Source organism: Herpailurus yagouaroundi, unplaced genomic scaffold (genome assembly GCF_014898765.1).
Source record: "Herpailurus yagouaroundi ecotype Mexico unplaced genomic scaffold, PumYag 162, whole genome shotgun sequence".
NCBI lineage: Eukaryota > Metazoa > Chordata > Mammalia > Carnivora > Felidae > Herpailurus > Herpailurus yagouaroundi.
The window spans coordinates 66,205,502-66,222,377 of NW_024412403.1; the positions used below are offsets into that span (position 1 = coordinate 66,205,502).

The 16,876-nt window shown below is 42.8% G+C and overlaps 2 protein-coding genes across 3 annotated transcripts in view; both read left to right on the forward strand.

Annotated features, from left to right (window-relative positions):
* The window catches only part of UPK1B (uroplakin 1B), a 31,135-nt gene extending 18,071 nt beyond the window's left edge, over positions 1-13,064 (forward strand). Inside the window, exons 6-8 of one of the 2 annotated variants that reach the window (XM_040484578.1) lie at positions 1,624-1,803; positions 8,521-8,604; positions 12,123-13,064. In XM_040484578.1, the coding sequence (XP_040340512.1) occupies positions 1,624-1,803; positions 8,521-8,604; positions 12,123-12,173 (315 nt within the window). In that variant the 3' untranslated portion in view covers positions 12,174-13,064. The remainder of the gene's footprint in view (positions 1-1,623; positions 1,804-8,520; positions 8,605-12,122) is intronic. The other variant, XM_040484579.1, reaches the window with a different exon arrangement.
* Positions 13,065-13,172: 108 nt separating this feature from the next.
* Positions 13,173-16,876, forward strand: part of ARHGAP31 (Rho GTPase activating protein 31) — a 57,553-nt gene continuing 53,849 nt past the window's right edge. The window contains exons 1-2 of the mRNA XM_040485031.1: positions 13,173-13,189; positions 14,802-14,910. Of these exons, the coding sequence (XP_040340965.1) occupies positions 13,173-13,189; positions 14,802-14,910 (126 nt within the window). The remainder of the gene's footprint in view (positions 13,190-14,801; positions 14,911-16,876) is intronic.

A 16,876-nucleotide genomic window follows, 5' to 3' on the forward strand; every position in this document is an offset into this window, starting at 1 on the left:
TCCAAGTCTTTCAGAATATCCATAATCACCCCTACTGCCTTTGTAAACTTTTATCCCTACATAAACCTGAATCTGACCCATCTCTCACACTGCCCCGTCTCTCCCCTCCCCTCTACCTGCTCACAGTACATCATCAGCAAACTCCCATATAGCCTCTGTGCCTTCTTTAATGTCTCTTTACCCTCTATCTTCTATCATTTCCTTCATTTATCTGAATATTCCTATTCCAATAATTCTTTTTACCCCATTAAAACCTCCAATTCATTGGCCACTTTTTTTACTTTCTATCACTCTTCTGACCACAGGTCACGTACTTTTTCCACTCTTTTAACAAGAACTAAGCCCTTTGAATGGAAATGGGAATGCCCACATATTTTGAAAAACCTTCTTACCAACTTTTAAAAACACAGTCTAAAATAATCCTGGCTCAAACTTAACCATTTTTCCCCCAAAAGTCTCAGGTCAAAATGCAGGATACTTATTTCCCTTGGTGAGAGATTTTCCATAATCCAGTAGCAAAATAGGACATGCTTTAAAGACAGCTGATTTATCATCAAGTTTGTTGCGAAGTATTTATTCTAAACGTTGAGAGGGGCCTGCAGTTTTAAGTTCCTCCCCTTGAAACATTTGAACAGAATTTGGAAAAAGGAAGGGAAATGATGTGAAGTATGTTTCATCCCTGAACCTCAACTCTATCCAGGTTGTGAGGACATTAGCTATGTGTTCACTGATCTTCGTTTCCTATGTAGAGACATAGCTGTGTGCCACCAGGTTTTGGTTATTTTTTTCTCCCATTATTAAAGTCATACATAAGTACTTTAGAAAATGTTAAAAATATAGAAATGTAAATAAGAATTATTCCTAATTTCTTCACCACTAGAAGTTTTAATTTTTTGATTTTTGACTTGCTCATATGTCGTGAGAATAATTATAGCTCTCTCACACTGCTGTATCAAGATATTCATATTAATAATAATTAACATTTAGCAAGGGTTTACTATGGACCAGGCATTGTACGAAACAGATTAGGTGCATTAACTAATCGTCATTGAAACTCTGAGGACCATGGGCTGTGTTAAGGAAACTAGGCCATGTTTTACAGTTAAGGAAAATGAGGCATAGGGAGTTGAACTCATCAAAGGCCATGGAGCTCATCAATAGCTAGTAAAGTAAAAAATGTTGAAGTATTTTCCAACCTCTAAAACGTAAGTTATTAATACCCTCAGCTCTTGTTTGGGGAATTTTATTTTATTTTTATTTTGTTTTTTTCTTAATTTTTTTTTAACATTTATTTATTTTTTTGAGACAGAGAGACAGAGCATGAACAGGGGAGGGTCAGAGAGAGAGGGAGAGACACAGAATCCGAAACAGGCTCCAGGCTCTGAGCTATTGGCACAGAGCCCAACGCGGGGTTCGAACTCACAGACCTTGAGATCATGACCTGAGCTGAAGTCAGATGCTCAACCGACTGAGCCACCCAGGCACCCCTGTTTGGGGAATTTTAGTAAACGCAAGATATGGTATACTTTCCGTATCTTCCTTGTCCATAAAATCTCAGTTGCTACATTGATGGCTCTAGCAAGGACCATGAAAGAGAATTTTGTATCTCTCTTCCACTGACAGGACAATTGCTGTGGTGTAAATGGTCCATCAGACTGGCAGAAATATACGTCTGCCTTCCGGACCGAGAATAATGATGCCGACTATCCCTGGCCTCGTCAGTGCTGTGTGATGGACAGTCTTAAAAAACCTCTCAACCTGGAGGCCTGCAAGCTAGGAGTGCCTGGTTACTACCACAAGCAGGTGAGTCCTCACCACCCCAGACCGGCCAGGTTTCCTGCTCTTCATGAGGGAAATACTGATTAACTGTAGGTAATAGTCTCTCAAAGAATTCCGCATCCTTTTTCCTAAACCTTTTGTCAACTATTTCCTTCTCTGGTAGTAAAATATGGATGCTAAGATTAGCAGGGTGATCTGGGAAAATCTACATATTAAAAGAATTGACAGAACATGAGAATTGCAATAACAAAGTCCAACTTTTTTAAATGCAAACTATTTGCACAATGTATAGAATTGGTGTTTCAATTTTTTTTAACGTTTATTTTTGAGAGAGAGAGAAAGAGAGAGTGAGAGAGCATGAGCAGAGGAGGGACAAGAGAGAGGGAGACACAGAATCTGAATCAGGCTCCCAGCTCTGAGCTGTTAGCACAGAGCCCAAGGCAGGGCTCAAACCCATGAACCAAGAGATCATGACCTGAGCCGAAGTCAAATGCTTAATCAACTGAGCCACCTAGGGACCCCTAGAACTGGTATTTCAAAAACTATTTACATTAAGCAAAGATTTGCTCTATTTTTGCAAAATGTAAATTGGAAGGGGTGTATAAAGAGAGAATGCTTCGCTAATTTGCAAAGCAATGGCAATTGCTGATGGTATATGCAGTAATTATATAACCACATTCCTTATTCAGTGATAATATAGGATAATACTTTTCTTCATGTTTATTTTTTTATTTTGAGAGAGAGAGAGAAAGCTAGCATGTGAGTGGGGGAGGGGAAGAGAGAGAGAGAGAGAGAGAGAGAGAGAGAGAGAGAGAATCCCAAGCAGGCTCCACCCTGTCAGCTTGAAGCCCAACATGGGGCTCAATCTCATGAACCATGAGATCATGACCTAAGCCAAAATCAAGAGTCAGTGGTTTAACCAACTAAGCCACCTAGGTTCCCCTAGGATAGTCTTAATAAAATATTAGATTGGTGATTTGGTTACAGATGGTTTTTGAGTAAGTGTTTCCAGACTGATGAGAATGATATAATGATCCTGAAAACTAACATTTATTGAGTACTTACTAAAGCCAGACACTGTTCCAAGTACCATATGTATATTAACTCCTTTAAAGGTCAAAGGTAGGGGGCACCTGGGTAGCTCAGTTCATTGAGCGTCTGACTTTGGCTCAGGTCGTGATGTTACAGTCCATGGGTTCGAGTCCCACATCAGGCTCTGTGCTGACAGCTCAGAGCCTGCAGCCTGCTTCGGATTCTGTGTTTCCCCCCCTCTCTCTCTGACCCTCCCCTGCTCACTCTCGCACATGCACACTCTCTCTCTGTCTCTCAAAAAGAAATAAAAACGTTAAAAAAAAAAGTAGGCACCATTATGATTCTTACTTTAGGGATGAGGAACTAAGATGTAGAGATATAAGAAGTACCTAGCCCAAGGTCACTCAGCTAGTAAATGGTTGAATCAGGCTTAATACCCCAGCAGTCTGGTTCCAGAGCCTAGCCTGTAAGCCAAGAAAGAATTTGGAAATATTCCCAAATAGCCCAACGCGAATCCTTGTATCATTGTAGCCAGCCTCTGAAAGGTTTATACTGCTTTGCGAGTTACCATTTTGAGGAAAGTTGGTTGTGTGCCAGTTTGTTAAATAATCTGAGAAATGTCAGACTCCTTAGTCTGGCAGTAAATAATGCAACGTGCACGTTCAGAATGAAGGACACTGTACAGCTGATCATCATCCCACATCTGGAAGGGTGCCTAGACTGGGATTGGATGCATTAATCTGGAAAAGGACGTGGGGGTGATGTAGATTATTTTGCAGAATCCTTCAAAGCAACCCTTATTTAGCTTTTCAGCAGCATTGTTTTAGTGTCATTTTAATCAGGTACATTCAGACTGCTCTCAAGATTCTATTTATTCCTTATAATCACAATATGCAATATAATTATCACTCTCAGGAGTAATAAAATGCTTTCCATATTTCAACCTTGGCAGTGACCCTCACAAACATATCTTGATTGGACTGTAATTACATAGAAATTATATCATCTCTGTGAGAGAGACAGAAAGGGGTATTTGCCCTCAGATAATCAGTTTATCTCCCTAGGACATGTGATGTTCTAGTAGGGAGGGACCTTCACTCGAGTTTTGACAACCCTTCTCACATTTTCCCTTTCGGTTCCTTGGCCTCACCTGTCCTTAACATTTCCATCTCCTTACCCACCCACCAGCTACACCACAGCTACAAACTCACCATCACGCAGCCCTACTCTCCTGCCAAATTCCTGGACCTGAAATTCTTCTCTCTGTCCCCGTCTCTAACTTCCTTCTGTCTCTAACTCCTTGTGCTCCTACTTTCTCAATCTCACTCATTCTTCACTCTCGACATAGTTCTTATCTTCTAATCCTTTCCACTTCTCCCCCTCCTGGTCCTCCAGATTCCCACACACCACAATCCTTTCCACGTTATAAGTCCTGCTAATTCTCCTATAGCAATCCCTTTCCACAAAGCAAAATATGCCACCCAGTACTTCATACACTGTACTTCTGTCATTGCAGTTGACATATCGTAAGTATTTTTTCACAAGGCTCCTTTTTTCTGAGTCCCCTTGAGGACCATGCATTACTCCATTCTGTGTCTCCAGTACCCCACAGGCTGCCTGGCACAATGCAGGCATTGGGGAATGTTTGGTGGGTGGGTGGTTGAAGAGATAAATGACTCTTTTTCATATCCATATTGTGGCTTTTCAAAATCTGCATAAATGAAGGCTAACAAAATTAGGGATGTCATCATAAGTGTGGTGATAATAGAAATCAACCAGGGCGCCTGGGGGGCTCAGTCGGTTCAGTGTCTGACTCTTGATCTCAGCTCAGGTCATGATCTCGCAGTTCGTGAGTTTGAACCCCATGTTGCACTCTGCGATGACAGCACAGAGTCTGCTTTCTGCCCTTCTTCTCTCTCCCTCTCTCTCTCTTTCTTCCCTCTCTCTCTCTCTCTCTCTCTCAAAATAAACTTAAAAAAATAAATAAACCAGAATTTCATATAGCATGTAAGATGCTGGTATATGTATTCTTACTCATGCTCCAACTGCCCTAGAAATGCTACGTGCTATCTAATCACTATACCTCAAGAACATTATCACAGAACTAAGGAAGACCAAAGTAAGCACCACTACAATGATAAAAAGGCATCATGAAAAGGCACTAAATAAGAAGAGGTGAAAAACCTGGGGCTTTTGTCTGTGAGTTCCATGAGAACAATACCCATGTCTGTCTTGTCACTGCTGAATGTCCAGCCCAGTGCCTGGCACCTGACATAAGTGGGCTTTTGTACATGTGAGGACAAATGACCCCCCTCCCAGGATTGTCAGGAGGATCAGTGAGTAATGGGTACAGGAGTATTTGTGAACTATTGTGTCACGAATGATACTGTCATAATCATCTCTTTGTATCATGTTCCATTCATTCTATCAATGTTTATTGGGTGCCTATTTCGTGCCAGGCACTTGTGCTGGGTTCTAGAGATTCAACAATGAGCACAATAAGATCCCTGCCCTCCAGAGCTTGCACTGTGGTATGGGAGGCACCAAACAAGTTACCAAGTAAATACATGATACATTCCAGGTAGTGATAAATGCCATAGACAGGAATAAAGCAGGGTAGGTATATAAGGAACGATAGGGTTTTTTTTTTTTCTCTATGGTGGTCAGGAAAGGCTTTGTTGAGATAGTATCTGCATAGAGTTCTGAATTAAGTGAGGAAATGAGACCCTGACTTAAAGAAGATTGGGGAAGAGAGTTCTAAGGAAAAGAAGCAGCAAGTGCAAAGGCTCTGAAGTGGGAGCATTCTTAGCTTTTTAAATTTTTTTTAGTTTATTCATTTTGGAAAGAGAGAGAGAGCGAGCACAAACAGTGGAGTGGCAGAGAGAGAAGGAGAGACACAGAATTTGAAGCAGGCTCCAGGCTCTGAGGTGTCAGCACAGAGCCCGACGCAGGGCTCAAACCCATAACTGTGAGATCATGACGTGAGCTGAAGTCAGAGGCTTAACCTACTGAGCCACCCAGGCACCCCTGTTAGCTTTTTAGAGGAACACCAAGGACATCAGCATGGCAAGGCCAGAATGAGTGGAGGAGTAGAAGGCAAAGATGATCTAGAATTTGTAGGGCTTGAATCTGCAGGGAAGGATCCCCCTTAGGAAAAAAAACCTAAAAATACGCATACAAAATTAGGTGCAGGGCCTTGAAATGGTCTTGCAAGTAAGCAGCCCTGGAGCTTAAGCTCATTAGCTTTGCAGGGAAACAGCTTCTGGTAGAGGAAGCTGGGGTCATAGAGGCAGAGCCGCATCAGAGAGTATCCCGCAGGCCATTGCGAGGACTCAGAATTTCATTTTAAGGGTGGCGGAGAGCCATTTCTTTTGAGCAGGGATTTGAAGTTATCTGATTTATGTTTTATAAGCATCCCTCTGGCACTATATAAAGGCATCCTACTGGATGCCAACAGTAGGCTCAGGCCTCAGGGAGACCAATGAAGAGGCCATTGTAGTAATTCTGGTGTGAGACCATAGTGGACCAAAGTGGTAGCAGGAGTTAGTAAGTGTTTGAATTTGAGATATAGTTTTTAAAGTTTATGTATTATGTATTTTGAGAGGGGGGAAACCAGTGGGGGAGGGGCAGAGAGAGATGAAGAGAGAGAGAGGGAGAGAGAGACAGAGAGAGAGAGAGAGAGAGAGAGAGAGAGAGAGAGAATCCCAAGCAGACTCCATGCTTCCAGTGCAAAGCCCAACACGGGCTCACACCCACAAATTGTGAGATCATGACCCGAGGCAAAGAGTCAAACACTTAACTGACTGAGCCACCCAGGTGTCCCTGAGATATATTTTAAAAGTAGACCCAGGCTGGCTCAGTTGGAAGAGTATGCTACTCTTGATCTCAGGGTTGTAGGTTTGAGCCCCATGTTGGTGTAGAGATTGCTTAAAAATAAAATCTTAAAAAAATAAAAATAAAGTAGACCCAAAAAGTTTTGCCCGAGTATTTGATGTTGGATAAGAGAAGAACAGTTAGGGCACCTGGGTGGCTCAGTGGGTTAAGCGTCTGACTTCAGCTCAGGTCATGATCTTGCGGTTGGTGAGTTCAAGCCCCGTGTCGGGCTCTGAGCTGATGGCTCAGAGCCTGGAGCCTGCTTCCGATTCTGTGTCTCCCTCTCTCTCTGCCCCTCCCCCGTTCATGCTCTGTCTCTCTCTGTCTCAAAAATAAATGTTAAAAAAAATTTAAATAAAGATAATTCAATTTTTTTGCTTGAGCATGTAGTTGAATGGAGACGTCTGTAATATAGAGAAGAATAAATGGAGAAAATAGAGGTACTTAGCAAAGGCAGGGTGCGTAAGTGGGTTAACAAGGGACCGGAACAGGGTCTGAAAAGATGGAACCTTAAACAGTCACCTATAGCCACTGGGCAGGGCCTAAACTTCAAGGTCAGCCTTTGGAGAACATTTCCCTCTGGACATGAAAGTCCACGGAATCATCTGGTGATTGCATTTCCTAGACTTCTCCCAGGGCTTTAGCATGGGTCACTCAGAGGGCAGCCCTAGCCCCATGTGTGTGTATTACTCCAACTTCACATGGTGACTGGAACAGAGTGTGCCAAATATACAAACTTCTGGATTATGGCATGCATGAATGAATGATTTGATTAATAAAAAATGAATCATTTGCACGCACACATGGCTTTTCAAGCCCTCACTAGAATCCAATAAAGATATGTTGAAACATAGTGTCAAATGAAAGCATGAAACAGGACTTTTTTTAATGGTTAAAAAAAAACAACTCTGATTTTCATAGATTAGAAGTTTTCTTTAAGCATAAACAGGGGTGCCTGCGTGGCTCAGTCAGTTAAGCGTCCGACTTTGGCTCAGGTCATGATCTCACAGTCCGTGAGTATGAGCCCCGCGTCGGGCTCTGTGCTGACAGCTCAGAGCCTAGAACCTGCTTTAGATTCTGTGTCTCCCTCTCTCTTTGCCCCTCCCTGCTCATGCTCTGTCTCTCTCTGTCTCAAAAATAAATGAAAACATTAAAAAAAAAAAAAAAGATTAAATAATCACGGGCACCTGGGTGGCTTAGTTGGGCATCTGACTCTTGGTTCTGGCTCTGGTCATGATCTTGTGGTTTCAGGAGTTCGAGCCCTGTGTTGGGCTCTGTGCTGGCAGTGCAGAACTGCTTGGGATTCTCTCTCTCCTCTCTCTGTCTTTCTCTGCCCATCCCCCACTTGTGCACACTCTCTCTCTCTGAAAAAAAAAATAAAACTTCAAAAAAAAAAAAAAAAGAATAAGCAAATTAAAAAGTAATTGTCCCCTCAAAACAACTCACCAATTTAGGAGAGAAAAATACTCAAATTTTATTAAGAATACTTTATATTGTACTTTATACTACAGTTTTTTAAAAAAAGAATACTTGACAGTGTCCACGTATTCAATTAAAAAAAAAAAAGTCAGACTAAAATAGCAGCACCTTTGTTAGAGTGAGTGATAAAAACACAAAATAATGTGATATAGAGTAGCTGTTGAACAGAATTATTTCTATCCCCTCGGCAGAGCCCTATTAATACCTGGATGTCCACGGGGATGTGGAAATAGCCTGGTTATGTTAAATTAGACTTTGGAAGAGTATTGATACAAATAGATATCTGCTTTTCCCCCATCTCTTACATCTTTCTCTCTGGTTCCTCTCACACCCACGTGGGATCACCTGCCCCTCCAGGGCTGCTACGAACTCATCTCTGGACCGATGAACAGACATGCCTGGGGGGTCGCCTGGTTTGGATTTGCCATTCTCTGCTGGACTGTGAGTATTTCCCTGCACAAGTTAAGGAGAGGACTTGAGATTAACCCCTGGTTAATCCAGCCACACTAGACAGTCTGGAAACAAAACCTTGGACCTGAGGGCTAGTCAGGAAGCTGCTGGCACCAGACCAAGGACAGTGGATTCCCCTGGCAAGTGGGTGTTCACATCCCCTACCAGGGAAGAGATGGGCCCTACTAGTCACATCCTTCTTCAGGCTGATGGGGAAGCATTTGCCTGCCCTTCCGGCTCTCTAGATCTCATGAATTCATTATAGTTAAATACCAAACACTGTCAGCTCCCTAGATGGCTCCTGCCCAGCATTGATCTGCGTTTGCTCCTTCCAAAGAGCTGTCTCCTCCAGGCTCACCTCATCTACTTTATCTGATATTCATGCAACAGAAAGGTAGGGCAGTGGTTCTCAGCCATGGCTGCACATTAAAACTTCCTGGGAGAGCTTGGGGAAAAGAAACTATGCATGAGCCCCAAACTCTGAGATTCTGATTCAGTGGATCTAGGGGCAGGACCCAGGCATTTAAAAAAAAAAAAGATTTTTTTTTTTCCACATAATTCTAATTTGCTGTCAGGATTTAGAGCCACTCATTGCATTCAGGAAGAAGTTCTAAACTTTTGGTTTCAGAACCCCTTCACACTCTCAAAAATTACTGAGGACTCCAGCAAGCTTTTATTTATGGGGGCTATATCTATTTATAGTTACGCTATGAGAAATTAACGCAGAATTTTAAAAAATACTTATTAATTCATTTAAAGTAACAATAATAAACTGATTACATGTTACTGTTAACAATATATTTTTGTGAAAAAAGTGCCTATTTTCCAAAACAAAAACGATGAGAAAAGTAGCATTGTTTTACATTTTTAAAAGTATCTTCGGTGTCTAGTTTTGATAGAAGACAGCTGGGTTCTCATATTTGCTTCTTCACTTCCTCTGTAATAGTATATTGCTTAGGTTGAAGGATTTTAAGAAAATCCATCCTCACACTGATAGGTAGTGAAAAAACCAAGAATGTTTTGATAGCCTTATCTAAACGTAATTGTGAATATTCTTTGATATTACACAAAGCTTGACAACTAGTAGTTTTTAAACATTAGTTGCAATGTGGATTCTAAAATTATGTCAACAAACTTTTCAGACTGTTATATTAAAATAGGTTACATCAGTTTGTCTTGAAATTTGCATACGTCATTTACCCGTTGGTGATTCTATTAACAACATGCATCGGTTATTTGGCAAAATATTGATTCACTGTGTTATGCTGATCTTCCAAATGTAGGCTGAATTCTCTATGCAATATCAATAAATCACATTCATTGTTATTGCCATATTGGAAAGGACCTTAAGCATGGGGGTGCTATGGGCCCATCATGACAGAAACAAGTTTCCTGAGTTTTGCTTGAGTGCCCAAATTTATCACTGGCAACAAGTATTGTCAGTTGTTTTCCTCAAAGGGACAGACTAACTTTGTAAAATTTTGAGAAAATGTCTGCCAAACATCCAATCTGAATAACTGTAGCTTGTCTATTAGTCATTTTTTCAAGTAAAAGTCGTGTTGCATGAAAAAATGGCTGGTTTAGCATACAACTCAATTACACGAGTGCTTTGCCTTCAGACAACCATCAGGTTTCACTATGCAACAAACTGCTTTGTGCATACTTTGTTTCAAGAATATTAAAAAAGATGTATATTCAAAGGTGAACACTTAATAAAATTAGTAATTCTTACTGCTTCACCAAAAACAATCTTAAAATTCTAAAACTCTAAATCTCTTAAGTCTGCCTTTTTTTTTTTACTGCAAGTACACAGCAGTGAAGAATACACTGACTACTAACACGGTTTAGTGCCTCTACCTTAAATCCTGCTAAGATGCCAGCAGTTTTACTTTCCACTGTTTTGCATCATCAGTACAAACGTGAAAACAGTAAAAAGGGCAAAAAAAAAAAAAGTCTTAACATCGCTATGCAAAAGGTCTTGACCTCATGGACACCCACAAGGGTCCCTTGGGTGGTTATGCACCACACTTTAGGAAATGCTGGGTTTGGGGTGAGAAGCTGAGTGAGGCAGGCAGGAAGGGAAAATCATTTCCTCTGAGAAGTCATCGGTGGTCCCTCACCCACCCTCAGGAACTCCCACAACACTCTGCACACACCTCTGTCATGTAATGGTCACTCTACTACAATGGATTTGTCTCCGCCAAAAGCCTGGGAACCAGCAGAGGTTCTGTATCCCCAGTGCTTAGCAGAGCACATGGCATGTGCTTGATACTTTGTTGAATGAATGAAAAATTGTAACAGTGAAGTTCCTATTCACCCATGCTAGCAGGAACTGTGGGATAATGTTTAAAGGCTCTCAAGGACCTTAAAACTCCAGACCAGTTAAAACCCTTGACATTTCCACAAGCCTTAAATGGACTCTGAATCTAGGAAGCCCTCCTGAATGAAATTCAAAAGAGGGAAGGGAAGGAAACCAAGTGTAGTGAGGACCTGCTATGGACAAGGTGTCCTATCCAATGCTTTTAGCATTAAATCCCTAGAATAATAGCTAGGTAGGTAGCCACTCTCCTTGGTTAAGTTCCTCACTCTCTCAGTCTCTTCACTGGGTTCTGGAAGCACTCAGTGGAGTTATATACATAGCACTCAGGACAGTGTCTGATGTGTAGTACGTAGTCAATAAACATCAGACATTAGTAGTAATGATATTTTATGATCTCATTCCATCTTCTAACTTGGGGGGTAGGTGAAGAAGATGGTACTATCTCTACTTTCCAGATGTAGGGAGGGAGGAGCAGAGCTGCAGAAGAACCCAGATATTCCAGCCCCTTGCCTGAGTCAAATGCCTTGAGTTCCGTGGCATTCTGCAGGGGCAGCCGCACCAGGTCATAAGCATTTTTGGGAAAAGAGGGAGTCCTGTGGGAGGAGAGGTTCGATAGTAGAAGGTAAGAAAATTGTACCTCCAAATGGTACATACGAGAAATAGGAAGCCACTGGAGGGTCATTAGCCCTGATGGGAAGAAGAAAGGATTTCCCCAGGGGGGCTAGTTTAGCACAGAGGTGAGAGGAGCAATCCCAGAAGACGGCAAGTCTGGGTGCAGTTTGGGACAGGGAGGTGGGAAATGGGGAAGGTGTGTCTGAGTGGCAGGATAGTTACCTCTGCCCCATGAGGTGTTATTTGTTTTTAGTTTATTTACTTACTTACTAAGAGAGAGAGAGAATGCAAGCAGGGGAGGGGCAGACAGAGAGGGAAAGAGAGAATCCCAAGCAGGCTCCATGCTGCCAACGCGATCTCAAGAACTGTTAGATCGTGACCTGAGCCAAAATCAAGAGCCGGTCTTTTAGCAGACTGAGCCACCCTGGTGTCCCTGCCCCACGAGGTTTCTTAAGGTGAGATTACTCTTAAAAATTCAGCATCATCTAAGCCTGAGTGAACCTAACATCCTTTTCCCCCCAAGTATGAGATGTTTCTAAAACAATTCCTTATTTATTTTTTGGCCTTTCTATTCTAGTTTTGGGTTCTCCTGGGTACCATGTTCTACTGGAGCAGAATCGAATATTAAGAATGAAGTGTCGCCATTATACCACCTTCCTCCAGCGACTCTGGACCGCGCGCGCTGCAAGCTTGCTTTCCCAGTATATATCTCACATCTGAGCCCTGAGGGGATGTGTGCATTCTTACTCAAATTACCAAGTCAGTTGTTGTGGTGTTCCTCTGAGCTCTCAGCCTCTCAAAATTCTCACTAGTGTTTTCAGCTTGGTCTGGGGTTCTGCGACATTTTTATACATGGTAGGAAAAGGAGACTTTAGAAAGATGGTAACTACTTCCACCCTTGTTTATGTTTAATTTGGGAGCATAAAGACATCCACAGTAACCTGTGATATCGCAGTAAGCCCAAGTCTGTATTTGGAAGGCAAATATTTCTCACTGCTTTCTAAAAGAGACTTCCAAAGGCTTTTATTCAAGTCAACTTTGCACAGGTGGGAGAACTAAGGAAAAGTTGGCCTTTGTTCTATGGCCTTTGTTCTTTGGTGTCTTTGGCCTTTGTTCTATGGTGTCTCCCATCTACGCAGACTCATGTGATTCCCTTAATGCCAACTTAGGACACCTTTATTCTCCAGGACAATATCCAACCTTGAGTTAATAGTGGTTGAAACTTCCTCTCAGACACAGCAGAGTGATATGTTGTGTATTAAGCTCAGTTCTCCCATGAAAAGTATATGGACTTTTGGGGACAAAGAAGGGGCTTGTCACATATTCACCCATGTCAACTTTTGAAACACCTTTCAAACAAGAGAGAAGCAAGCTGGCTATTAGCTACATGATTTATGGTGATTTCTGTTACTGTCAAAATATTCCTCTTCTGAACTGTTTCTATTTGTGGTCCTGAAAGAAGTTCTTATAATTCAATATTTGTCTAGTCTTATAAATAAAGAAGGCTTTTAAATATGTTCACCTTGTTTTGTGTTTACCAGTGGCATAATTGGTCATATACAAGTATAACAAAATGAGTGGTCCAACCGCAGAGCCTTTTAGGCTCATGGGAATTAAAGTGTAGGAGATGGAAAATGCAATACGGTGAGGTTTCCTGCTGGATACTCTGTAACCCTGCTGTGCAGTTAAATGGTTGGAACTTCTAAATTTACTTTCACTTTTCACTCCTGCCGCACTTAGCCCAATAGCAGTGATGGAGCTCCAGCTCTTCAATCCTTTTCTTCTACAAAGGAAGCATCTCAAACTTCCAACTGCTGAACTGTGTCCCCTAGGAAGGAAATGTATGTTTCCTTCATGGTCTTACTCGCAGATGACTCACAGAGTGCCCTGATCTCATGCCCCGGCCAGGTTCTGATGAGTTGGGCTGAGCCCTGGGATGCCCCCCCCCCCCAGTGCCTTCGCCATGCACCTGCTGGTAAAACTGGGGTGACAGCCTGATCCTTAATTCCCAGGATAGGGGACCAAAGGCTCATGTCCTGATGCCCAACTGGCTTGCCCTCCCCTGCCTCACCTTATATCTCCAGGAGAGTGCTTGGGATGTCAGGATAAATGACACCTGTACTTGGCTGAGATTCTCTCCATGGTCTTTTAGAAGAAAGAGAGGGAAGGACCTCACTCTGGGCAAAGTTTTGAAATGCCTCTCTCATGTGTTCCGACGCCTTTTGCTTCTAGTGCTAACCAGGTTTTCCAGTGCCCTCACGCTCTCTGCTGACTGAGCAAATTCTGCCCCAAACCACTCCTGACTTTCCCTCTAGGGCTTCATGCTCCAAAAATCTACCTACAAAATTTCATTCTTCTTGTGATTTGATCTCAGCTAGGTTAAGGGAAAGCTTTGTACAGACTAATTCATACTAAGGAGTGAATGACAGCTAGTTCCCACTCCCTTAATCTTCTATGTGGATTTTTCATTGATAACTGAAAATGATTTCTAGTTGGTAAAAATCCAAGGCAGCTGTGGGAACAGGAAAGAGCTGTTGTGGGGCAAGATGGCCCGCCTGCTGCTCTCTAAATCTTACCTCCTGCCTTCTCTACCAAGAATTAACTAGAAAGAGAACAGGCCTTCAGTTAGTAAGTGCCCCTTGTCACCTCTCCAGCTAGACTTCTACCTGGAGCCTCAGCCTCATCTTCAGAGAAGGTGCAAATTCCACTGTAGATGTGGACAGACTTCGTTCCTCCAAAAACCAAATAAGGCCCCGAACTCAGGTACCACTACATCCAGGCCGCTAACACTCGGGTAGGACATACCCTTCAGCTGAGAGAATCCCAGACCTGGAGACTTCTCTGCACTGGAGAAGTCCAGCCACTCGGGACTGTGCCTTGTGCCCCAGAGGTCTTCAGTTTAACCTCGGGGCAGTTTCCACTCTGCCTAGTTTGGGCCTCCACCTTTCTCCACCTTCCCTGGAAGCCCAGCCTTCCTCACTTCCTTCTGGCTTCTGGGACTGTTAGTGGGACTCACACCACCATTCAGGCCCCGGGGTGAGGCCCAGGTCCAGCCTCACCAGACCAGGGAGAGTAGGAGCACCTGGATCTGGGGAGCTGGCAGGCTGCTGTGCTCAAGACCCACCCAGACAAACCATCTTGAGAAATTCCCACTTCTCCAACAGTCCATGGGCCTGCTTATCAGGTACCAAAGAGCAATTACTACCTAATACCAAAAATGGGTCCGGCTAACTCTGGGGTAGGTTTCACTTGGCAGCAATGGCAGATGGGTCATCGCGCTCTCTTGGTTCGCCGATTCCTCCCAGGGTGTCACCCGGGCTCCTGGCATGCTGCGTACACAGAATGTTATAAAGCCCACTGCTCAGGTTTGTTAGCCCTGTAACTATTTTTCCTACATGAGCTGGAATACACAGAAACTGCTCCAATTCTAAGCAGCACATCAGATACTTCCTGGCTACCCATAAAGAAGAGAAAGAACAGTGGTCACGTGAATTCGGAAATCCAATCTCCTCTCCAAGCTCCACCCTACGCCCCCACCCAGCCCACTGAGGAGCAGGGTTGTGGCTGAGAAACTGGAAACTGAGCTGGTTTCTTATCTCTACTGAATGACCAATTGCCTTTCTCCTTCAGAATCGAATATTTCCTTCCTTTTGTCTTTTCTGCTTCACCACACCCAGATCCTTATCACCTTCTATACTTGAGACTCAATCAAAAAAGAAACCCAGAAAAAAAAAAAAAGCCAGAGAAGACTAGTTGTAAGCTACCGAGTTTGCTTTCATGTGTGACATTTTTATCATAAGGCTTGAATGATCCCATCTGATGAGGAGATCCACAAACATCTTGGAAAAAGGCAGCATTGCTGAGAAATGCATAGTTCCCAGACCCTTCTCCAAGCAACCCTCCCCACAATCCCCAACCAACGCCCAACACACACACACACACACACACACACACACACACACACACCCCTACCTTTGACAGAGACAAATAACCAAATCCTGGGGTTAGAGAAAGCTTGGCATCATGCCCTACTTTCTAATGGCCTCTACCCTGGGTTCCTGCTGAAAAAGAACACAAGAGCAGCCCAACAGTCAGAAACTGGCCTGCACTCATACCTATAGGCAATCCTATCAGATGTAAACAATCTCACAGAACACCAACTTCAGAGAAGGTCACATAAAATGAGGCAAAGCAAGTCCACTTCATCATTTTGTCCAAGCACAAGTACAAGGTCACTGGGCCACCTGCAAAATACCAAACACACCCAATTTGGCTAAAATAAGTGACTGCTATGAGTTTACCAATTACAGCTCTATTCTCCTGCTAGTCCCTATGAATAAAATGTAGACACGCTTATAGAATTGCCCCCGCTTTCTGACAATGTCCAAACGTAGAGCACACCCTGCTTGCTCGGGCCCTCCCCAAATGCCCCAACAAAACCCAAACGCCATAATAGGTTCACACTTCCTTTTTCTAAGACACCTCATGATTCCTTATGGCGTGTTCTCCTCACTGGGAGTCATAATCCCAACTTATTTACTGCAAAAGTGTTCCTGGGGGTCTCTGAAGGGCATAGCCACTCCAAATAACTGTCCATCCCTCTTTCCTTTCTTGGCATATTTGTTGGTTTGTTACCATGAAGTGGTTAAGAACACAAACTCTGGAGTCAAATATCTGGCTCCAAATCCCAGCTCTGCATGACTTTGGCAATTTACTCAGCCTCTTGGAACCTGTTTCAGGAAAACAGGTCTCTCCCCAAAGGAGACTGAGAGGACTAAGATATGTCAAGTGCATTAGAATGGTAACAGGCTGTAAGAGATGCCAATAGGAAGTTATACCATAAATCTGGTCTGAAGTACTCTGCTTGGCCCATAATCCCTGGGAACATGCCAACTAATGTCATGTTGCTTCAATTTATTATGATAAGCTTGATAATCAAATACGCAGTCCAAATTTACTGGCCCTGAAACAATAGCAATGAGTAATAGCTTTTTAGCAAAATTCCTACTCTATGGTGGAAGAATGTACTGGGGTAGTCCAGATAAGGCATTTTAATGGATACATCTCATGTACTGTATGTTATTTCTAGAACCCTAGCTACAGATGAGATCTCTGCCCTTGCTGCCATCACAGAGAAATTTCATAATCTCCTGACAATGTGATATTCAGGGTGGGGGAACATAAGATACTGGGGTCAAGAAGAATGGATTCAAGTGACTTATCTCCTCCTCTTACCAACTTCGGTTGAGCTACTTAACTTGAATCTGTTTTTTTCTTTGCAGTACATACACAGCTACAGGGCTACTGGCAAGATAAAATTAAAAAAAAAAA